Raw genomic sequence first — 24,893 nt, 5'->3', positions numbered from 1 at the left:
CACCCGAATATAACCAATGACCAGCTCCATACAGTTTGATCTTTATTCTCACTCATAATAGTCTGGTTCGTTCACGCATCTTAACACCACACAAAGTAGCTTAAATTTGACTTTCACCCTAGGCCCAACTAAAAGTAGGTTCTTTGATGCAAACAAATCCCATCTTCTGTGCTCTTTGAAGATTCTTCGATGATGTAGCATAACCTGGCAGCTACAGTCATATCCACCTCAACTGCATGGTTCAGCGGTGGAGTAAAGGGACAAGTATTCTTAGCACAGTCATCTAGAAGTAGGATGTTTTCACAACCGCTGCCATCACTTAGTTGATTCAGTGTTAAGTGTCTAAACAAACTCTACTATTTCCTTTATGGATGCCTAAGAAACTCCATAATTGATTGCAAACCACCTTGAACATGAAGAGATACTCCAGAGAACTCAAGGGGCATGACAGGTAATACGGATACTTTCTAATAGTAGCAACCTCATGCTTTCAGTGTAATGTGATAAAAGGGAACACACTCACCCAAGAGCCCAATATGAGACTTGATTCACTACCATCACTGATTCCAACATGAGGTTGTGGTCGTCCATTTTGTTTAGGGCACCCAAGCATCATAAGCCTAGCAAAGATATAAAATCAGCCATACAAAAGATGTGGAATCAGCCATAACAAAGATGTAGAGTCAGCCATACCGCAGATGTGGAATCAGCCATAACAAAGATGTAGAATCAGCCATACCAAAGATGTGGAATCAGCCAAAACAAAGATGTAGAGTTAGCAATAACAAACGTGGAATCTGTCAAAACAACATTTTGGAATCAGCCATAGCAAGGAAATCATCCTAAACTATAATGATGACACCATAAGAGGGCCTCATTCCCTGAGTACAGAGAATTTCGTAAATCTCTAGCTGCAAAAAAATTAATACTCAAATAGTCCTAATCTCAAGGATTCTGGCTTAGAGGGCAGCTCATTCATAGGGTGGTAATTGAACATTTCCAGCTGCTCCACAGGTGATCATCAGCAATAGCATTACCAACAAATGCTAAAACAACAAAAGGAAGGGCAGTTCATAAACTGTATTAAAAAGAGGGCAACAAGGCTGCAGGTCTCAAAGCCACCGCAAGGGGGTAGGGATGAACCCATTCTTTCGTTGGATGGCATTGCCTCTGGAGAGAGCCGGAGCCTGTAGCTGATCCACCCTAAGACAGAAGAAGAAACTAAATATCATTCTACCTAAAACTGTCCTAAAGAGACTCTCCTCTGAGTCAGCTGGGTGGCCATGGACTGTGCAGTGATCACCAGGTTATTAGATATTTTCCCTCAATATGGTAAAATGAATTTATTAGAGTCCTGAGATCATTTCTCATACACATCATATATCAGTTGCAAAACAACATTTTGACACACATGACCTAATAGTCTTGCATCTGCACCAGATTGGTTTTATGTGTTAAGTGATCCTGTAAAAGATGAAGTACTGCATCACTGAAGGGTTAAAAGTCAACCCTACAACCTGCTCACCTTATTCACAGGTGACACAAGAACCACAGTTCATCTCCTCTACATAATCCTTACAAATAATGATTTTTCAAGGCTCTTTCTCAGACTGCACATCATCAAACCCATAGATCTAGAGACATCTGTGCTTCCATAACCTTTAAGCAGATTAGGTGTCCATAATCCTCTAAAACACATTTCTGTATCTCAGATGCTCACATAAACCCTTTATAATTTAGTTTATAATCTTGAGTGCTGACACTAGTAACACATTTAGAATCAATATGTCACTGAACACCCAATACAACAGCACTGAGTTAATAGGAAAATTCCCTCTCGGTTTCAAATGTTAATGTCTTTTCCAGCATTCCACACTAGCAAAAAATGGTAAAATATGCTTTGATCATTCTGGGTCTCATTCTGACTTTTAGGGACTGATTCCACAAGGGCAGTTTCTACCAGGAATGCATATGTATTTAAAATTCCATTGTTGGAAAGTGTATTAGTTGTAAGGGCAGGTAGGTACCTACACTTAGCAGTAAGCCCCACACCCCCACAAGATCCAGTCAAGGTCTCAGAAAATGAATCCTTGCTCAACCCTTGAAAGCCTAGACCACCAGCAGTTAGGGTTAACTTAAAAGACAGGTGTGTAAAGCATTTAATATCAACAAAACAGTAAATAAATAAAACGCAACACACAATCAAAATCCAACACCAATTTATAAAAATAGGAAATATTGTTATATCTAAAATGACACCAAAAGGACAAAAATCCAATGACGGGACCCAGAGATATGATTTTTTAAAGATTAAAAGTAAAACTAGCACTTAGAAGCAAATAGTATTCAAAGTGTTGGTTAAAAAAGGTTGCACTGGACAGAGGCGAAGTCCACAGTTCAGTCCACCCACGATGTCACACTGTTACACTTACTTTCAGAAGTGTGTCTTGATTCAGGAAAGTGGTTCACAGCACCATCCAAAAGCTCAGAGGCTCTGGTTTGCCTCTTGGGGTCTGGGACTATAACTCCCACAATGCACCCCTTCAACTTATGGAGCTGTTTACAACAGTTGCTCAAAAATCTCCAAACGTCTGTATCTTCTTCCAGGGATCCTTTTTGGGTCCTTGGAGTGTCCACAAACTTGATCCAAGGTTCCAGAAGCTTTGAGTGGCTCTGTGGGCATTGGGACTCCAATTCCCAGGTTGCACCTAGTCAGAATCCTCAAATGGCCACTGGACGTTGGTCAGCTAGGCTCTTCTTGCAGGACTAGGTGCAGGGGACTCTGGCCAGCTCCTTTGTACCTGTAGCTTGCAGGGAGTCTACTCCTAAAGTTTCAGAGTGTGGCAAAGTATTTTTCGTGGTGAAGCCCAAAGGGTGCAGCTGGAGCAGTCCTTGTGAGTGCAGTTCTTCAGGTGTAGGCCAGGGGTCAAATATGGTGGTCCTTCTTCCAGCAGGGATCTGAACTGTGGGACAGCTCTGCTTATCCTTGTTCCTGAGGTTTTGAAGCAGGGGATTGCTCCTATCCAGTGGAATACAGGCCGCCACCTTCTGAGGTGACCACTTCCTGTGAAGTGTGGCAAAAATCAGTCCCAGAAAGCAACATTCTCTAAAGATCCATCATGGAGAAATGTCATCCTTGGAATCAGGCCAAGACTCCCTAACAAACCCCCTTTCGCCCCCTCTCCTCATCTAACCATTGTGGCGCCCATCTATCTGAGGGAGCAGGAAATGGGGACGGACCAGTTTCTATCCCAAGTGGCTTTCCATCCTTTGAAGGCTAGTTTGGCTATTCTTCCCCCATCCTGCTCTGCCATCTGCTGCAACAGTTCTCCTCCCACCACATGCTTCCTTTGTCTCAGCCCAGTCCACTTCACACCCCATTAAGGTAGATTGGCCCAGGCTGTCAGAGGCTGATCAATCAGGAAAGGGTACTACAAGGCTGAATTTGGTAACTTTCTGAATGAGTTCTAAAACTCTTTCTCTGTTCTTGGCAAGCTGTTGGGTTTGTTATAATGTTGGAAATGGCCCTTTTTGCAGGGTCATCCCCAGTCTTTTTGCCTCCTTTCTCCTATTTTTTCTGATCTGTTTTTGTTGGCTTTAGGACTCTGGGCACTTTGGCACTGCTAACCAGTGCTAAAGTGCATATGCTCACTTTGTAAAGTGTACGGTTGATTGGTTTATCCATGATTGGCATATTTGATTTACTGGTAAGTCCCTAGTAAAGTGCACTAGAGGTGCCCAGGGCCTGTAAGTCAAATGCTGCTAGTGGGCCTGCAGCACTGGTTGTGCCGCCCACATTAGTAGCCCTGTAAACATGGCTCAGACCTGCCACTGCAGTGTCTGTGTGTGCAGTTTTAAACTGCCAATTCGACTTGGCAAGTGTACCCACTTGCCAGGCCTAAACCTTCTCTTTTACTACATGTAATGCACCCCTTAAGTAGTCCCTAGGTAGCCCCGTGGGCAGGGTGCAGTGTATGTTTAAGGTAGGACATATACTAGCGTGTTGTATATGTCCTAACAGTGGAATACTGCCAAATTCGGTTTTCACTGTGTAAGGCCTATCTCTCTCATAGGTTAACATGGGGGCTACCTTTAAATATCCTTAAATCACAGATTCCCTTTGAGAGCAGATAAAAATGTGGAGTTTAGAGTCTCTGAACTCACAATTTAAAAATACATCTTTTAGTGAAGTTGGTTTTTAAATTGTCTGTTTGAAAATGTCACTTTTAGAAAGTAGGCATTTTCTTGCTTATACCATTCGGTGACTCTGCCTGTTTGTGGATTGTCTGTCTGGGTCAGTTTGACAGTTGGGCTGTTTTGCACCTCTCTAGACAGTGACACAAAAGGGGGCAGGGGTGTAGCCTGCATATCTTGATGAGACATCTGAGCTATAGAGGAGGGAGGAGTGGTCATTCACACCTGAAAGGACTGTGCCTGCCCTCACACAATGCAGTATCCGACCCCCTGGTGTGCGTCTGGGGCCTGGCCTCGACAAGGAAGGATCTTGCAAACACTTGAGACTTTGCTTTGAAGTTTGCCAACTTCAAAGGCAGAACTGGGTATAAGAAGAAAACCCAAAACCCCAGACTTTTAGAGTCTTTCTGGAATCAAGAGGAACCTCTGCAAGGAGAAGAGCTGAAGGAGGAGTACTGTCCCTTTGCTGTGCTGCTTTGCTGGACTGGCCTGCAGTTGCTGCTTCTGCCTGAAAAGAGTTCAAAGGGTGAACTTTGCTGCGTGTCCTGCTTGAGAAAATTCTCCAAGGGCTTGGAGTAGAGCTTGCTTCCTGTTTGACGTCTCAGGGACACCAAAGGCTTCAGTTTCCTCGATCTGCAGCACTGTGAACTGTGTGTTTTGTGCTGTTCAAGAGGAGAAACCACTGCGGCGTGGGCAACGACGCTGCTGGCCTGCACCGGGACCTGAAGACACCCCGGTCCAACCATGCCAGCACCATCGACTCCTGTGTCGTCATCAGGTATCCGTGGCCTGTGGACACCGCTTGTGAGCGCCACGAAGCACCGTCCTGTCCCGCACCGCTGTCCTGGGCCTACCGACGATAGTGCTTCAGCAACAACGATGACGCTGCCTGCACCGTGACCTGTGGACCCCGCACGTCGCAGCGCCCCGCTTCACATCCAGCCCTGGTCTCACAGACGCCGCTGGACGCTGTCACTGAGCCGCTGCTTGCACCGTGACCTGTGGGCACCACACATCACATTGTACTGCCTCGCACTGCAGTCCCGACGCCATCCACGCCGGCGCACCTGACTTCATCAGCCTGGAGTTTGATCTGCAACGCATGTGACCTCAAGAGCCCGACGACTCCTGCACCAACTCCGGAACCGACACCGCGACGTCAGCGACGCCGCTCTCCAGAGCTCACGGCGAGGATCATGAGCCCTGCAAATCTAAGGTAATGTATGCGGGTCTTCCCGGCACCATAGCTGGCCCGCAACGGGGTGGCCAGCCTGAACTGTTGGCTTTGTTGATCACGACGCCGTGATAGCCCAAGGTGGAGCTATCGACTTCAAGGAACTGTGTTTTTGAGTAAATCTTGAAGAATTCATATTTTTATTAAAGTATGTTGGATTTTTATCGTATGTGGTCTTGTTTTAAATAGATAAATATTGGCTATTTTAATGGTGCGGTGTCCATTTGTAGTGTTTTCACTTATTACTGTGTGTTATGTGCAAATGCTTCACACATTGCTTCTGAGATAAGCCTGACTGCTCGTGCCCAGCTACCAAGGGGGTGAGCAGGGGTTATCTGAGGGTGTATCTCCCCTTTCCTGACTAGAGTGAGGTACCCTACTTGGACAGGGTGCAAACCGACTGCCAACTAGAGACCCCATTTCTAACATATAACATTTAATTTGATATCAAATTTGATATAGTTAGCTCCTCTCTGTCAGAAATAAGAGTTTATTTAAAAAAAATAAAGTCTCTCAATGTTAGCCTATAGAACCCATGAACTACAATGGGGAAAAGGGAATGTGACTGTTTTACCCTCACCAGGGCTTATAAAACATCTATCATAAAGTACCTGCTTATATTTACACTGTACCCAAGTCATCGGGCACCCAAGGCAGATGTTAAGGGTGACTTATAAGAAACAATAAGGTAGTTGAGACTTTTGGAAATACTTTTAAATCCAGAGTTGAATTTGGGGTTAATTTTAATTTAAAAACAGGCAGCAAGGCAGGCCTGTCTTTTCCAATGCCACTGGACACCACAGCAGTGCACCTATGGGTGCATTAACTATACTAGGGTCCCTAAACCTACATGCCCTACCATGTACTAAAGACTTATAGTTAGGTTGTCAGAGCCAATTTTAATTAGGTCTAATTTGCAAATACCATTTTAAACAGAGCACTGGTACTGGGACTGCCAAAGGCACAGTCAGAGTCAGAAAACAACAGTATTAGACTAAAATGGGGGCAAAAAGTGAGAAGACTTCTGCAATCAACCCAGTTTTCCCACATCAATAAAGTCAGAATGAGGCTCAACACATGGTAGTTGTGTTTTGATCTCCTGCGTTGCTCCTTGTATGCCCAAGTACCCAGACAAATGTTGCTAAGGATTCCTGCAAGTTTGAAAAACTTAGGCCCAGATTTCCATGAAAATGATGGAGCACACCATACTCGCCATATTTAATAGAATATGACACACCCCTGTGTTTTCCCCCGCGCAGATGCTAAATTTGCTGCCGGCACCAACGCAGCCACCCTTGTGCATGGTGCAAGGATGACTGCATTGACTGGGAGATTTTTTTGGGCAGTAAGGGAAACCCTCCTGCACAAAAACAATCTTACATGGCAATTTGCTCTTTCTATGTGCTGCAGAATGCAGAACACGTAGAAAGAGCAAAAAACGAGGAGAAATTAAAGCATTTCTCCTCGTTGCGCCACTCAAACGCAAACTCTGGGGTGGCTTAAGATTTTGGCTCTGCCTCAAGTTTAAGAAATATTGTAAATCTGAGGCAGCGTCAAAATGCAATGGATATTGCTGTGGCATGCCCAAAGCAACATCCATTGCATGCCCCTTCCACGCAAAGTGCTGTGTGTGAAGGGGCCGTATTTACAAGGTGCCATTAAGCCACAAAAAGTGGCTTAACGCTATCTTTTAAATACAGCACAGGGCATTGTACCACCAGAGCGTCACAAAAAGTGACACTCCTGTGGCGATAGGGCCTTGTAAATCTGGCCCTTATTGCGGGCTTTAATTACCACACAAAGTGGAATACATATTCTTGCAGAAACTCCCATTTAGGCACAAATCAGGTTTTAAGGATGTCTTCATGGGGGGCATTTGTGTTTTAAGAAGCATCTTCTGTCTTGTAATGCAGGATTGTTGTGGATATGTCTTAGGTAGTGGCCTTCTTCAGGTGTACTTAATGTCCACAATCCTCCACACCTACTTTTCTTCCCAGTTGCTCATTTTTGGACAGGCAAAAATACAGCTGAAGCAGAAGATCAGTAGAAAGCACACTTCACCTCATTTCCTAAAAAAAATGTTTTCCCATATGTATGATTTACCATCTCTTATTTGGATAAGAAAAACCTATTACTGGGGCAAGCTGCATCATACTTTGTTCTGCAAAATATTAATAAGCATCTATCAACCTTTTCCAGTAGGACAATTGCAAGGCAAGATAATACAAAGCATCTAAGTTCCTCTTACGATCATCAAGAGGGTGCTCTCCATTCAGTTCTAGGCTCATCTGCAACAGCAATCATCTTGAGTGTCTTTCAGTTCAGCTTTGAAAAGGCACCCAGACCACAATTCTGGATGTGCTACCATGTTAACCTTGTGTGATCTCTCTGCTGCTTTTGACACCACCAACCACAAAATCATTTAGATTGTTCATTTGAAGTGTTCAAGCTGAAGAGGCGACTGAAGGTTGCTTTTTCTAACTTCTCTCAGACAGGATTGATGCAAAGTATATCTCTGTCTGCCATCTGGTTGCATGTGGAGTTCCACCTATTGGCTCCTGTCCGTGCTATATTTAACATGTGTGCACAGCCTTTGCACAGAAGTCCACAAAGCATCAACACCAACGTCCATAAATATACTAAATACATGCAGTTTATCCTAAAATTAACCATTAATTGTGGCTCAAGCCGTTCACACTGCGAAAACACCAATATGGAAATCCAGAGCTAGATGAAGAGAAATTTCCTCATCTGGATGATGCTAAAATGGAACTATTGCTTTATGCCTACCAGACAAGCTTATATGTACTTCAGAATGTTTACTTTCATCATGCTTTAAAACATGATGTACTACCCATGACAAGCATATAGAATACAGGATGCATTACATGACAGTACATTGGAAATTTGAAAGAGTTCTGTAAACCATGCTTACTTTTGTTATGATCCAGTACTCAATATACCTTTCAAGAAAGTACTAGGAATTCAATCACTTTGCTCCAAGTGAGTCGTTATGTTAAACACTTGGGGACTCATTTCGAGTGTTGTGTACAACAGACCACCAGACTCGTGGTGGCAATCATGTCTGCCATGGATTTGGGGGTTCGACCGCCAAATGAAGAGTTTGGTGGTCAGACCACCAAACGACTGCCGTCTCTGCCAGGAACAATGTTCCCAACAGGCTGACGGTGGTGCAGGTCGTAATCAGCCAGGGCGGTGCTGAAGGCAGCGCCGCCCTGCTGATTACGACCTGGTTCTCTGCCAGCCCAGGTGCAGGAGGCCGCAGGGGGGCACCTGCACTGCCCATGACCAGGGGTCCGCCTGCCCAGCACCCTGGTAATGACACTGTCTGCTGTACAAACAGTGCGCATTACAAGAGTTCTGGTGCCCCCCGCGGGTGGCAGGCTTGCCGCCGGCTTGATACCAAGCTGGAGACAATCCTAATGCCACTTTCCTGCCCGTTAGCCCAGCAGGAAAGTCGTAATAGGGCCAGCAGGAAGGTCACCAGTAAGGCGGCAACCTCCTCCTCAGTCCAGTAATGTATTCAAGGCTCAGTCTCAAATGAAGAACCTCCCTCAAGCCATCCGTGTGAAACATCCAATCTGTTCTGGATAGAAGTGAAGCATTTTTTTGTTGAAAAAGTGGCCTGTGAAAAATTGCCAGTATAAAATCTAGAGTTTATCATTCTAAATAAAAGAGACATAAAATAATATTACAGGGATTACATAAAAGCAGTAAGTGTTACAATGACAAAACGGTTTTGATGGCCTTAACCTCATGCTATGTCAGGATATTCCGCATATTGATTTATGATAATTAACACAGGCTAATGTTCAGGCTCATGGATTCATTTTACAAAACCATTTTCGGCACAGGAAGAGAGTGATTTTACCAAGAAGGTAGACCCTCTATTTTTCAGATAGTGCCTTATTCACATAATTTCCACCCATATTAGCAAACATACCCATTTGCTTCTTTTCTCACTACTCTATTTTTTACTGGCCTCACACTGATAGTAACTCTATCTTTGGAGGCAAGACTTGCCAAAAACAAGGATCCAAAGACTGTACTTTTCTGAAAAGCTCTATAAAAATAACAGTTAACACTACTAAGCCCCCATAGCCTTTCACCCAGGAGGAATTTGTTGAACTTAATGACAGGTAATGGAGAAATTCACTTGGAGGTAAGCTCAGTGCTACTGGCAGCTCTATCAGAGTGAATATCTCTTTTCAAAAGATGCTGCACAATGTGAATTTGCTAACTGCTTTTCCATGCAAAAGGCCTACTGCCCAGAATGAGTTATGGTTTGTCTTATACTACCATGAAGAAAAACCCGAATTGAGTACTATGGAGTAGCAACTATGATAAGCAGTGCACAAAATTCTTCATACTGACACTGACAACTCCTTCTGAGCCAAGAACAGTGTTTGTATGATGAGCTTTACAAGATTTTGGGCCTGAATATGAGTTTGGCTGTCGGAAAACCCCACTTCCAGACCCGTGGTGAGGAGACCCCGGCAGAGCTGGCAGTCTTCACTCCTGCCCTATTAGGAGTTTTCCACTGGCTGACCGGCAGGGTCAGCCCAGTGGAAAAAGTGCAGTGACATTGGACTCGGCTCCACATGGAGCCGAATACAATGCTGTTGCACAGGGGGCCTCCCTAGCACCCTTGGATTGCGCACTGTCTGCTGAGCAGACAGTGTGCATTCCAATGGTGCTGGGGAAGGGGGCCCCTGTACTGCCCACGACAATGTCATGCACAGTGCAGGGGCTCCCCTGTGGCCCCCAGCACTTGTTCTCTGCCAGCCTTTTTAATGACAGTTGAACTGCCATGAAAATGCTGGCAGAGTACACAGTTGTAATCAACAGGGCAAGACTGTCAGCCCGTCGGGATCAGAGATCCTGGTGGAGATGGCAGTCTTTTGGCGGTCCGACTGCCAGAGTTGTAATATAGCGGTTGGGCCGCCACAGCCTCAGTGGTCCGACCACCATCTAAGTCTGGTGGTCATGAGACCACCAGACTAGCAATCTGGCCCTTACTCTTAAAACTGTTGATTACACAGAGCACAATGCACTAACTGAGTGAACTGGATGTGTTGTGGTCATCAAAAAATACCTTGGGACGACTTTTTTTTTTTTTTTACATGTTGTAAGATAGTCTTATAATGCCTTTAAGGAAAAGTGGCCCTGATTTACAAATGATACTTCCCTGGTTTAGGAAAATTTAGCCTTGTTTACTTTGGTTTATGACAGTCGTATCACTGTCATAAGGCAGTGAATAGCATTTGTAAAATAGACCTTTGGTTTCTCAAACTGATTTGCTTAAAAAGTAAATTGATAGACAAACTCAGGCCAAGATCCATAGGTGGCAGTCTATCTATGTATCTAATCAAATAAATCTCTCAGTCTGTAGGGTGTTCCACAGAAATGTCACTTCAAAAGTATTGACTGATCATATTAATGTGGTCAAAATATTGTGACTACAAACACATTGTGTATGCAAAAACTTGGTCCATGCAGGGCAAGTATAAGCCTTGCCTTCCATGGCAAAAACAAACTTCCTCTCAAAAGTTAAGGTCTTAGTACAAATTGATTTTGTGATAGTAGTGCTTTTTTTAGTCTTTGAAAATCAAACTCTCTTATAAATCAATGTACCAACTTTGATAAGAACATCAAAAGTATCAATAAAAACCAGTAAAAATTGAAAGATCAAGCATAGTGGTGCTCCTACAAAGTGATGGCGCAGTGAAGAGTTAATATGTGAACTTAAAGTGCACCAGTGGTATTTACAAATATATACAATCAGGACCATGTGAAAATTCAGTGATTCCATGATATAACACCCAGACTTTAGAATGTCATATATCCTCAAAAATGTTTTTAGCAACAGTCCACATTTAATTCTTTGTCGACGTTTCGGTTCTAGCAGTAGATAAATTACCAACGGGTCATCATCAGGACCAAGGAGTAATGTAGGACGTATCAACAAGACACTAGGCCAAATAATCAGGCCACAGTTGTATCGCCAAAGTCCTTGTAATACCAAAGACTTTCAGTATCAATCAAGCAGGCATCTCAAACAAACTCCGGCCAGCATCATATGGTGGTGTGCATGTCTACCCATATATGCAGGAAAAGACCAGCCTCCCGACTCCTCGAGGCACGGATACTGCCCTGTCCACCAGGGAAGCTGGGATTATTGACTGTAGAGTGCTTTTAAAAATATATACTGAATAGTAAAGCTAATTAGTTTGCTAATTATGTTCTATTTTTTATTGGTACTTATATGTTAAAATGTTTAATAAATGTTTTAATTTTGCATTAAATTGGTATGCCAGGTTTCTGGGTTTATTGGGTCGCTAAAGGTTTTACTTAATAAAATATGCATTATGTTAATTAGTTTGGTATTCCTTTATATCTTTTAATTGTTTATTTGTTTTATTATTTATTACATTTTGTATTTAAGTATTGTTTTTAAGGTGGCTTGTTGGGTTTATTGCGCATTTGGGTGGGTTGATTTTAAATATAATATTTATTAATTGAAATTCATTTATTCCTCCATTAGTTGTGTTTTTTGATATTTTAAATTTGTAACAAGTTAATTGTATGTGTAATAGGTCTTCAATTGATAAATGAAGTACATGGTTTCAGGGGCTTTGTGATAATTTGTTATCTATTGTTATTTTAATTTATGTTCTAATTATATTTGTTATTTATATTAGCCAAACCTTAAAAAGGAAATACATTGTATTGTAGATTTTTTTTTACAGCAGAGGGTGTTGTTTTATTGTTTGTATCCTATGAGGAGTTTGAAGTGTATTGTTAATTTGATTATATTTTTAATAATTGTATTATATTTTGTATTAACTTATTTTGAAAAGAAGATTTACTGTTTTAGTGGATGATTTTGAAACAATTTTATTATATCATTAGGCTGTAGTGAATGTAAACCCTCACCTACTTCTGCTTTCCCTAATGTTTGTTAGGTTAAATGTTGTTTATTATTTTTATTTCTTTGAATAGTGTTCAAACATTTCCACTGTATTTACATAAAACTTTTATATTTGTAAAGTTATTTTTGTTACTTTCGTATGTTTTACTTTATTTTAATTTTCTTAGATGATGTTTTCAAATGATTTAGTTTAATAATTATTCAATTGTTTCAAAATTTTTAACAGTATACATAGTTATATTGTGTTAATATATTTCACATATAATAAATTTAATATATGTGCATTAAGCCCTATCAAGTATATTTTATATTTATTTATTTACTGTATGCATTTCCATTTGTAATTTAATTTTTAAAAGAAGGTATATCATCCTTAAGTGTATTTTACCGTTACATGTATGTGAATGGATTAACTGTTTTTTAAAAACATTAAATTACATGTAATTTTTGTATTTCTAAATGTAACATACACACATATATATATATATATCACTTTTAGAATCTTTATTGGCAGTGGGATGCCAAAGTGAGCCTCACTAAGCCATTGATGGGGGTTCTGGCAGGCGCACAGGGGAGTCTAACTTTAATAGATAATGGACTAAGTATAGGATCCATTTGGATCAGATATTTTTAGCTTAGTTGACACGTCTAATGCCCTTAAGTTGATGATGCGAGAGAAGGCGACCTATATTAATGCCGGCAAGATATATGGGTCCCGCATTTAAATACTTTGAATATCACCATTTTAAAAGGCGAACCTATTTCTTCCTCATGAGCTGCAGCCATCATTACTTGCATTTATAAAAAGGACTCTAGGCATGTGCCCTCAAATTACAGGACTATAAGCCTTCTTGATAATAGCCAAATACATTTCTGCCAGCGGGTCTTAAATAAGATCCATGAGTGGACTAGTGAGAACCGTATGCTTGACAATACACAGGTGGGATTTAGGAAGAAGGTTAGCACCCTTGACCAGGTCCTGTACTTTAAGACTGTAGGCTGGAAATATGTCAGCCTGAAGTGTGACCATTTATATGTGACTTTTATTTATTTAACCTTATGGAAGGTCCTGGTGAACTATGGGATCCCAAGTGATCTACTTTGGATATTGAGGGTTCTTCATGATGTAACATGTGCCAGGGTGAGATGGAATATGGAAGGAAAACGGACTGACAGGATTAGTATTAATCGACGGGTAAGGCAGAGCTGCGTTTTTGCCCCCACACTTTTTAGCATTTATATTAATGGAGTGCTCCAATGGTTGTTTAAGTGCAAGGATGATGCTCCCATGTCAGCTGGAATTCCAGTCCCCATATTATTGTTTGCTGGTGATATTTTATTGTTATATAGGACTGGGTTTGCAGTCAGAACTGGATGCCTTTGTAGATTTCTGTGTAGATAGAGGCTTAGAACTTAATTCAGCGAACTCCAAGTTCATGGCAATCAACTCCCATCAATCCTTCGAGGGAAGATGCAAATAGATGGAGTACCCTTAGAGCAGGTTACACACTTTAATTATTTGGGTCCTAAATTGATAGATAACCTGGCATGGGGTGCTCAATTAAAAAAAAGTTTCCCTATTTTGAATCAAAAAGCATCCGCAATCAGGAGAAAGTATGAGGCTGCATGAGCCTAAGCCCACAATATGGTCGTTTGCTCCCACCTACAAATGCTTGTGCTAAAGGCAGCATGTGGCACCTGTCAAAAATAGTGAACAGATTCCCAAATCTTTGATGAAAATATGTACATAAATATGATTACCTATATATATATATATATATATATATATATATATATATATATATACACACATATATATATATATATACAACATGAGAATTGTAGAGTACTAAAGTGCCCAATTATTTCATATAGGGAAGCTGCTCACCACCTAAAATTTGGTTGTATATGTTCTACTACTTTACATTACTGGCATATAAAGTCATGTAGTTTGTACCTCGATAGTTCTTCGATAAACTGTCATAGCAGCATGTAAAGAGATATGGAAAACGCTATTCAACAGAATTTTAATATTTGAAATGATTAGATCATTAATACCTACAAATAGAATTAATTACAATGTTTTTTTCTGTTGGAAATATTGTCAAAAGCACAAACATGACTGCTTGAATTTCAGTAAGCTTTTAATGCTTTTTTTCTATTTCCAAAAACTGCAGGGTTGCTTCATACTTGTGTTCGGGTGTCTAGTGGATAAAAAGGTAGGAAACCTATAATTAGAGTAAATACCACCAGTAAGGTTTTTTTTTACACAATAGCAGCTTTACACCAAGCAGGAATAAGTACACATAGGGTCCATTCACAAAGAATCCTGGAATTTCAGACCATGCATTGCATGCACTTTTGTACAGTTGGAATTTACAACAAGATAGCTGACACACAAAACGTCCCAGCCCAGCTGTGCATAAGTTACAAATATAATTATTTATACACAGAAGTGTTTAGTGGTCCTAGCTAATTTACCTGTGGTCCTTAACCATCGTTGTGAGAAGTCTCCACAGTGCATAGATTCAGTGGTGGCTCCTCCGCTAGGGCGGAGAAACACCCCCCTCCCCTGCCAGCAGCAACTGCTGCAATTCCTTTCCCAAGGTTTGGCCGCCTGTCTCGGGCCGGGCAAACACACATGGGCAACAGGCTGTCTCCAGCCCAGCCACTGTGTAGCAGGGCTGGAGAGAGCCTGCACTGGCTCCCAGTCTGCCTTGAGCACCCTGGCTGGGCACTCCCAGCCAATCCTGACGCTGCTCTGAGCAGCGTCAGGATTGGCGCAGGGCAGGCTGGGAGCCTGTGTCTGCGGTGACAACGAGGGAGAAGAGCATTGCGGGCGACGCAGGGGGTACGTATAACTTTTTTCTATATATTTTATTAATCACACCTCCCATCGTGCCTCCCCCCTTGCGCGTGCCGCCCCGCCCCTGTTACACCCGCAAGCCGCGACTGCATTCATTCCAAAAGCAGGTGGTAGGCTTAATATTTGATGCTTCCCTCAGTGAAAGTATTATTACATTTGTTTTTTTATTTCCTGCATGCAGACTGTAAAACTGTGTTTAATAATGCACCTTTTCACAAGCATTTGCATCCTGTTTAAGAAAATGTAGTTTTAGATGTTCAGATAAATGTTGGAAATCCATTACAAATATTTGTGAATACCCACAGAGCCACACCAGTGTTGCTGTCCACTCAATTTCTGTGATGCCCGAAAAGGGACCGGCATGCCCAGATGTGAGTCTTGGGCACACTGTGCCACTGGATGACACTTTCCCTTGCTGATGAGTTCTAATCTGAGGGAAACCGGTCCTGGGTTGCTTGTGTTCTGTACAGGCAGTGCCTACCCTGGTAGTTCGGGCTGGACTGTTCCTGTTGCAGCAGGGTAAAGGCTGATTTGCATATGCTGGGTCCACACTGAGGTGGCATGGTGTGCAAAATAACAATAAACTGGGTTGTAGCTTCAAGTAACTACCAGTGGCTGAGATCAGTTTAAGCATTCCATCCATCACTTTTTTGGTATACTTCAGTGTGACGCCCTAAGTGTGCCAAGTATGCCCAAATGTGGGTCCCGTGCACACTGTGCCACCGGAACCCAGCTATATCAGGCTGATGATCCATAATCTGGATGAAACTGGTCCTGGGCTGCCTGTGTTCAGGGAGGGCCTGTCCAGGTTGGACTGTTCCAGTTGGAACAGGTCAACACTGATTTGCTTATGGCTGGGTTCATACCGAGCTGGCATGGTGTGTAAAATAATGATGGACAGAGATGCGGCCCTGAATAGTTACCAGTGGCTGAGATTAATTCAAGCATTCCATCCAACAATTTTTTCTATACTTCATGGATGCAGGTGTTGGCAATGGTGATTTAATGCTCTTGCCCCTGCAGTGCAACAGCTGGCTGTGGGTGTTGCTGCTGTCCCTGTTGTGGGATGTTTTTGCTGCTCTAGTCCTTGATGAGGTTTCAGTTGTAATTGTTGCTTTAGCCCATGCTGTTGTGGAAGCTGTTGTCTTGCTTTATTTATGTGGTATTTGCATAGCACCCAACTAGCCAGAAGGCACCGCGGGGCTGTACAGCAGTCATTGCTGTTGTCCTTGCCACAGTAACTGATGTTGTCTATGCTGTTGTTGCTGTTATTCTTCCTGTTCTGGTATTAGCAGTAGCCAGTATGCTGCTGCCTGCTGTGTTTACTTAGTGCAGTGGAAACTGCTGTCATTGCCGTTCTTCTTGCTATTGATGGTACTGTGGTTGCAACTGTGCCCTTGGCTGTGGTCAACAATGTTACTCCTGATGTTATCCCTGCTGTTCTAGAAACCTTTGTCATTGTTATTGTTGCTGCACTGGTGACAATCTGTTTGATGCTGTTGTCACTGTTGTGGCCGTGGTCCCTGTGATGGTGCTAATTGCAGTATTTCTGTTTCTGTTTATCTCCAGGTAATTGATCTACTAAAGAAGTGTGTCTTCAAGAATCAAACCCAAAATAGTACAGTAAGTTGGCTTAAATTTTTTTTCTTCTCAAAAATCAAATCTTCAAGCCTCAAGTTTGCAGTAGCTTGTGCGGTCAATTTTTCTTTGGCCTGAGAAAAATATTTCCATGCATCTGTTTCAGTCTGAACCCACCTTCAGCTTGATTATTCTGAAAACTTTTGCAAAACTAAGGCCCTCATTATTAATCGCCTGGAGAAGCATCTCAATAGGAGGACCACTCAGGCGATTCTCAAGTGGTCTGTTTTCCTGTGACTAGGATTACCTGGTGCGGAGACACACATGCTGAACTACAGAGGTTTCCATGGATAGTTTCCACATGCTCAGAACAGGTGGAAAATATTAACAAAAAAAAGAGCCTACAACCATGAAAATCCAGCAGTGTTTGCCTTGTACTGCTAGGTTCCATAGATTATTCCCTATTTCAGGGTCTGCAACTTATGATCACCCGATACTGGTGCAGAGAGAGCTCGTGCAGCAGTTATATCCAGCCTCTTGTAATGAGGGCCTCAGCACCACAGCTATCCTCCATTGAATACTTGTCAATAAAGCTTCATTACCTAGCTTAAAGTACAAAATATTCCTTAACTGAAAAGGCATCTATTCAGAGAATTGGTTTCTTAAATCCACCGGGAGTCATGCAAAAATGTACATTCTGGGATCCAAAACTGAACAGATTAATTTTTGGGGGATCTCTTGTAGAGGCCAAATACCAGGCAGACATTATCAAACAGATATTTCTCAGTCCAAAATCCACCCATACAGGGAGTGCAGAATTATTAGGCAAGTTGTATTTTTGAGGATTAATTTTATTATTGAACAACAACCATGTTCTCAATGAACCCAAAAAACTCATTAATATCAAAGCTGAATATTTTTGGAAGTAGTTTTTAGTTTGTTTTTAGTTTTAGCTATGTTAGGGGGATATCTGTGTGTGCAGGTGACTATTACTGTGCATAATTATTAGGCAACTTAACAAAAAACAAATATATACCCATTTCAATTATTTATTATTACCAGTGAAACCAATATAACATCTCAACATTCACAAATATACATTTCTGACATTCAAAACACTGACAGAATCCATGGATGGCAGGCTTTTGAGTGTCCTTGCAAAGAAAGGTGGCTATATTGGTCACTGATTTGTTTTTGTTTTGTTTTTGAATGTCAGAAATGTATATTTGTGAATGTTGAGATGTTATATTGGTTTCACTGGTAATAATAAATAATTGAAATGGGTATATATTTTTTTTTGTTAAGTTGCCTAATAATTATGCACAGTAATAGTCACCTGCACACATAGATATCCCCCTAACATAGCTAAAACTAAAAACAAACTAAAAACAACTTCCAAAAATATTCAGCTTTGATATTAATGAGTTTTTTGGGTTCATTGAGAACATGGTTGTTGTTCAATAATAAAATTAATCCTCAAAAATACAACTTGCCTAATAATTCTGCACTCCCTGTAGAGGTGCAGGAGTTTAGACAGTCAATGAGCAATAAAAATGTCTTTAAGTGTTGTTTTTATCTGTTGCATTTGCTGCGGGTTCCAAGACAGGTTAAATGTGAGGCTATGTCTTCTAAATAATTGCTGCCTATTCTTGTGATGTGGAGATATTGTTTCCTTTTCTACTTTTTACTGCAAAATGAGAGTATTTTGTAAACTATGTGACAATCACTGTGGTACAGGCAGGATCACTGGAAGTAGGCGGCAGGGGAAGTCTAAATCATGTGGCAATGTTGACTAAATTATGTGGCAAGAAAACACAAATGATGTGGCTTCATGCAGCATATTTTCTAATAGTATCACTTAATTATTTTGAACAGCTTGTACATGTTAGCACTGTATGGGCAAATGTTTCCCTTTATTAGCACCAATTCCACACCCAAATACAGCTGTTAATAACTGAAAGGTGACTAGCCATCTTTGCGAAGAACCTTGAATGGCAGAAGGTGTTGCAGAATCTTTAGTAATTTTGACCTGTTTGAGGTAGACATATTTTTTTATTAAAACACTGCAGATTATACAGATGATGGATTATTTGGGTAATGTGGTAAATTCATAATAATGCGGAAAACATCACACAGATCACAGAATCGCACAATTCCGCAGCTGAAGAGGCACATAAATACAGTGACCTTGTGAACAGGGAGTACACAAATAAATGCTGTAGGAAGTCAATTTGTTACTAATTCACAAAAAGTTAAATACCTGTAATGAAAGGTGCAAATATTTCAACATGATATAACAGCAGTTACAAAAGCACGAATGAAGCACGTTTTGGTTCACACTTTTGAAGTGTGCTGAAAATAAAGATTTTCATAAGATTAAAACAACTTGTGGTGATGCACACACGGTAAATATTGTATTCTATAGAGAACTGTACAGCACTTGCTATCCCGAATGTGTGGCACTAAAGTGTTTACCTACATGGGGCAGCAAGCTGCGCCATATAGGGTAGTGTGTAGATACAAGAGCATTTTCTTTGTTTTGTGAGACAATGTGGGAAGGTTTTCCATGTTGTGCGTGATGACCACCGAGGTGTGGCTATAGTGTTATGAGATGCAGCGCGTAGCCATGTGGAGGATGATGAGGTGTGAGAGACACACATGCGCAGTGTATGTTTTTTCAGTAAGCTAGCGGCTTTGAACAGCTCTCCAGATACCAATTTGGTATTTCTTACAATTATAGTCGGCTTAGCTGGCCACTGCACTGGGTTGCCCAATCAGAATTTTGGGGCAGATTTACTTACATTTAACGCAATGGAGCAAGGCAACTTGCTGCACAGAGTTGCATGAAAGCAAGGCAGCAGAAATGCATCACATTTACAAAGATCTGGCACATTTCTACTGTCTCGTAGCACAGGGGCATTGTGTGCTGCCTAGCCCCAGTGCTGGCACCCATGCGCCATGGTGCAAGGGTGCCTGCGTCACAGGCAGGATTGCTTTTCTGCAGGAATGGACAACTTCCTACATAAAAACCAACCTTAGAGGCATTTCCTCTTTCTATGTGTGCTGCACATTGCAGCACACATAGAAGGAGGAAATAAGAAGGAGAAAAAACACTTTTCTACTTGTTATGCCTCACTGGGGAAGGCGTAACACTTTCCCAAGTTTACTAACTTTATAAATCTAGGAATGCTCGAAAGTCCATGGGTGGATGCTTGAGAACGCCCAAGCTCCACCCAGGGAACACCTTCCCAATGCAGGGCAACGATATTCGTTGATCGCCAGTAGGTAATATATATTATCTACTGATGACCCCCAGTAGGTAGTTATAGTTAGGGACATGTTTCCATAGAAAAAGTGTTTTTTTACTTGCCTCTATGTTTGGCACCGTTTGACGAATCTTCACAAACGTTTCCAAACAAAGTGGCCCGATGATTCTTGTTGTGCATGGGAAGTTTCGGGGTGACCCGTCAAGAGAGGGTCGAGAAAAAGGGGGCTAAAAAACATTGCGTATTCCAGGTTAATTCCTATAGCACCTTTCAACATGTCTACAGCCCGAACCACTGGACGGAATTATGCCAACTTTGGCAAAAAGCTAGCTCTTGGTACGCAGATTGTGCTTGTTGTTATTTGGTGTAAATCCATTCAGTAGTTTAGGAGATATTTAAGGGCAAATAAATTTGGTTATCTCTGGTCGCGAATATTTCACAAAATTCACATATTTTCATGAATACGCATGTGGAAAAAAGTGTTGCCATTTGCTGACTGCAATCTGACTAGGAAGTTGTGACCGCCATTTTATTTTATAAGACAAGGTCCCCGGGGGTGAAAATTCAAATTGAAAGTGGAATAAGGGATCAGGGTGAAGGTACCTTGCCCCCCGGTGTGTGATATAGGTGTGTTTTAGGGGCAAATTATAGGTTTCTTATAATTTTGCATCACGTCGCACAATGTTCGTAAAAAATTCAAAAAGTTCCGTGAATTATTTGTGAAATATTCACTATTATGGAAAATTTTAAAAGAAAAACCACAGACTATTTAATTAACTCATACATGGACTCAGAGGCTCAGGCACCCACTCACACACCCATTCAGACACTCATGCGCCCACTCAGACCCACTTATAGACTCACACACCCACTTTCAGACTTACTCAGACACTCATGCACCCACTCACACATCCACTGACAGTGACAGGCCCTGTGGCCAACCTGCGTTGCGCAAGGCCAAAGGCCATGCGTGGCGCTGGTTTGGGTGGTTATAAGGGCTTGGCTGCAATTCAGCAGTTATAGTTAGACTTCTTTCAAGAAACTATAAATCACACCCTAAGGTAACTATAACTCTGGCCTTTGCCATGCACAGCTAATTACTCCATATATTATGTCATTGATGAGATCTTGTATGGCATCTTTGATATCACTGCAATATCTGCAATAACATTATTGATAAGAAAACTGTGCATAACAAGGGCCCGAGTTATAGTTACCTTAGGGAGAGAGTTAAAGTTACTTGAAAGAACTCTAACTATAACTGCTGAATTTCTATGGTTTTTGTAGGAGTAAATTCAGAACCTAAAGTCCCTGTAACCTTTGTTTTTTCAGTGAATATATTTGGCTATATATATATATATATATACATATATATATATATATACACACACACACATATATATACATAGAGAGAGAGAGATTCCTATATCTTCAAGGTATGTAGATTAGGAATAGTAACTCTATACTTCTCTAAATGCACTTACCGTTCAATATTCTGTCAATATACTACGTACCACAATATTCAGGGGGGTCGTTATTAAGTAGTGTAACCAGTATTTGGTAACAAATCTACCTATAGAGCACAGCTTTAATGTTTGGTCATAGCTGATGGCCATGCCCCCTAAAAATATACTGCTGTCATTTTATAAGAGATTCAAAACAGAGAGGAGAGAGAGAGAGAGAGAGAGTGTAAGTGTGTGTGTGTGCGCACACGTGTGTGTTTTAGTCTATGTGTGTATCTAAAAATCCCTGGTGAAATCTGACAGACACCTCACCATACCGACTGAAAGCACCTGTACCCAACTATCTACTATATAATACATTAGGGGCCCCCTGAAGCTACGCCCCTGAATCCAAGACACTAGTGAGAGACTGAGAAAAGGCAGTGAGAGTAGAACTGAAGATGGAACCACTACAGGGCTTTGCAGAGCATTTCCACCTTTAGACAGGTCGGTGGGCTCTTGGGCAATGATTTAACCATCAAGATAGCAAACTGAAGCTTGTCCCGGTGGTATTGCTCGTGAAGAACATCTTACATCTGATTCTTCTTTTTTTATCTTTTTTCTAAGGCTACAACAGTCTCCAGTGCCTAGTATTGGAACTCAAGCTGCTCTCGGTAAGTGATGAACCGGGTCTTATTGTGTCCAAGGAGGATGTTGTATGGTGCGGGTGGAGAGGGGTCCTATACTGTGATGAATACAGGAGCGTTGAATTCAGTGTTAAGCAATGTCTTGTTCCAACAGCAGTCAGAATGTGGAGTGTTTACTAAGGAGATGCACCTTAATCAAATTACTTACAATTATAAAAGCCTGCAGGTACAGTGCAAAATTGTGAAGCACTGCACAACCTTTGGAAAGCTACCCCCATGGTCCTTTGGAATAGTTATCAGGAAGTCATATTACACCCGAGTCATAAAACTTTTTTTTGCTTCTTCAAAGGATTTCCCCATGGGAAAACCTCTCTCCTGGACATTCGTACTGATTATGGGAGTGTTTCTTGCACTTTCATATCTTAAAAACTGATTTATTCCTACCCTTGACTGGAGCGAATCTCCAACCGTTTCTAGAATTTCCTATAATTGGCGACGAAGAACCATACAATTTTGACTCTATGGCTATTTGTCAGAGTCACCAGATCCTCGGGGTCTGCGCACGTTCCCAACACGTCCACCACTGAACAGCTCCAAGACTCTGATAGATGAATCACAGAGGCTTAGAGAGTTCAAGAGGGTAAGAGGGGATTAGGAAAGGGACAGCTGGGGAGGAGACCTGTGGGAAGCAAAAGATTAAACAACACAACATCAGATTCAAAACCACATTTAGATTAATAAAAACTCTCTGTTGAATCTAGGATTCAATGATATTTGGAACATGAAATAACACTCTATTGAGTCCAGAGTTCTATGACACTCGGAACATGAAATAACACTTTGTTGAGCCTAGAGTTCAGTGATACTCGGAACATGAAATAACACTCTGTTGAGCCTAGAGTTCAGTGATACTCGGAACATGAAATAACAATCTGTTGAGCCTGGAGTTCAGTGATACTTGGAACATGAAATAATACCTAAAACTAAGGAAACATGAAGGAATTGTAATAAAGACCTTACATGGACATAGAATATAATATCCAGAATTCTAGCACCTTCGATTCTTAGAATGCAAGAACATGAATTGCGCACATTGCGGATTTCTACAAAAGTTTGTAAATGCCATGAAATAGCTGCGCACAATGAATAACATGAATTAAGCACAAGAAATTAATTGCGCGTCTTGCCGATTCGAATACCACCGTGTGAATGCTGTAAAATGGTAGCGCACACTGAATATCATGAATTCAGCACAGGAAATGAATTGCGCGTCTTGCCGATTCGAATACCACCATGTGAATGCCATGAAATGGTAACGCACAACGAATATCATGAATTAGATACAAGAAATGAATTGCGCGTCTTGCCGATTCGAAGGCCACCATGTGAATGCCAAGAAATGGTAGCACGCACAATGAGTAACATGAATTAAGCACAGGAAATGAATCGCGCATCTTGCCGATTCGAAGGCAACCTTGTAAATGCCATAAAATGGTTGCACACAATGACTATCTAGATTTGTACGCGAGTAAAGAATCGCGCGTCTTGCCGATTCTAATGCAACCTTGTAAATGTCAAAAAATGGTAGCGCACAATGAATATCTAGATTTGTACGCGAGTAAAGAATCGCGCGTCTTGCCGATTCGAATGCAACCTTGTAAATGTCAGAAAATGGTTGCGCACAATGAATATCTAGATTTGTACACGAGGAAAGAATCGCGCGTCTAGCCGATTCAAATGTCAGCATGTAAATGTCATTAAATATCAAGCGCACTTTCACACGCACAAGAGCAAAATAGATTTATCAGTCTAATTAGGCCCAAGAACTAGAAATACTTCAAGAACGGGATCGGAGGCCCAGCCCGACCTCCGTCTTACCGCCCTGATCAAGAATCACCCAGCCAAGTGAAAGGGCGAGGCCTGGAAGATCAAAGTAGGCCTCCAGAACAGGAGCTCAGGAAGTTGCTGCTGCTCTGCACCAGGACCTCTGAATAGTGAGCACGTGGAGCTGGGCTGGCTCCCTTTTATAGAGTCTTAGGCCAGCCCACCAACCACACCCAGGCATGCTGCAGGGAAGCTTCTACAAGGCCCTGGAAGGGGACCACACCCTGACACAGTGTGAAAGCCTGCAGCAGTACATTGCAAATGAACAGTATTTACAAGCACCTTGAATATAAGTCTTCAGGATTAAACTCTTCAATGCAAAAGGTTAAACAACAGCATATCAGCATAATGCATGAATTATGTCATCTCATAAGTGCTGGGTTTTTGCATTCCAGTCGCCCGTAGAGCGCGCACTGCCCAGATGTTGACAGTACTCCCCTCTCCCAAGCGCGCTCTAGGGCCTGGTTGTCTGGTTTTAGCCGATGAAAATGTCTCACTAATCGTAGAGCATGAATGTCAAAAGCAGAGTCCCATGAATCTCTCTTAGGACCATGATTTTTCCAAGAGAGCTGCATTTCATAGGTTATTGGATTGCCTTGTTGAAAGACGGTGTAAGGACCGGTGAACTTGGGACTAAACACGTGTCTTTTCTTGAAATCAATATGTCGTGTAGAAAGCCTCCTTCTATCATCAGTTTTGTATTGAGGTCCTTCACAGTGTTTCTTGCTGTGATGTTCTGCATGCTTTTGTCTGTCTTTATTGCGGTGCGATAACACGCCACCACTTGTTCCATTGGGAGCACCTGTTTATCCTGTAACTGGATGGTCAAG

General features: G+C 41.7%; 1 protein-coding gene across 1 annotated transcript in view; it reads left to right on the top strand.

Annotated features, from left to right (window-relative positions):
- LOC138296994 (adhesion G-protein coupled receptor F1-like) overlaps nt 1-22,969 on the top strand; it is a 113,335-nt gene extending 90,366 nt beyond the window's left edge. Inside the window, exons 8-10 of the mRNA XM_069236511.1 lie at nt 4,866-4,972; nt 22,160-22,206; nt 22,941-22,969. Of these exons, the coding sequence (XP_069092612.1) occupies nt 4,866-4,972; nt 22,160-22,206; nt 22,941-22,969 (183 nt within the window). The remainder of the gene's footprint in view (nt 1-4,865; nt 4,973-22,159; nt 22,207-22,940) is intronic.
- Nucleotides 22,970-24,893: the final 1,924 nt, after the last annotated feature.

The sequence above is a fragment of the Pleurodeles waltl genome, chromosome 5, assembly GCF_031143425.1.
Source record: "Pleurodeles waltl isolate 20211129_DDA chromosome 5, aPleWal1.hap1.20221129, whole genome shotgun sequence".
NCBI lineage: Eukaryota > Metazoa > Chordata > Amphibia > Caudata > Salamandridae > Pleurodeles > Pleurodeles waltl.
This window is presented reverse-complemented; position numbering and strand designations above follow the sequence as displayed.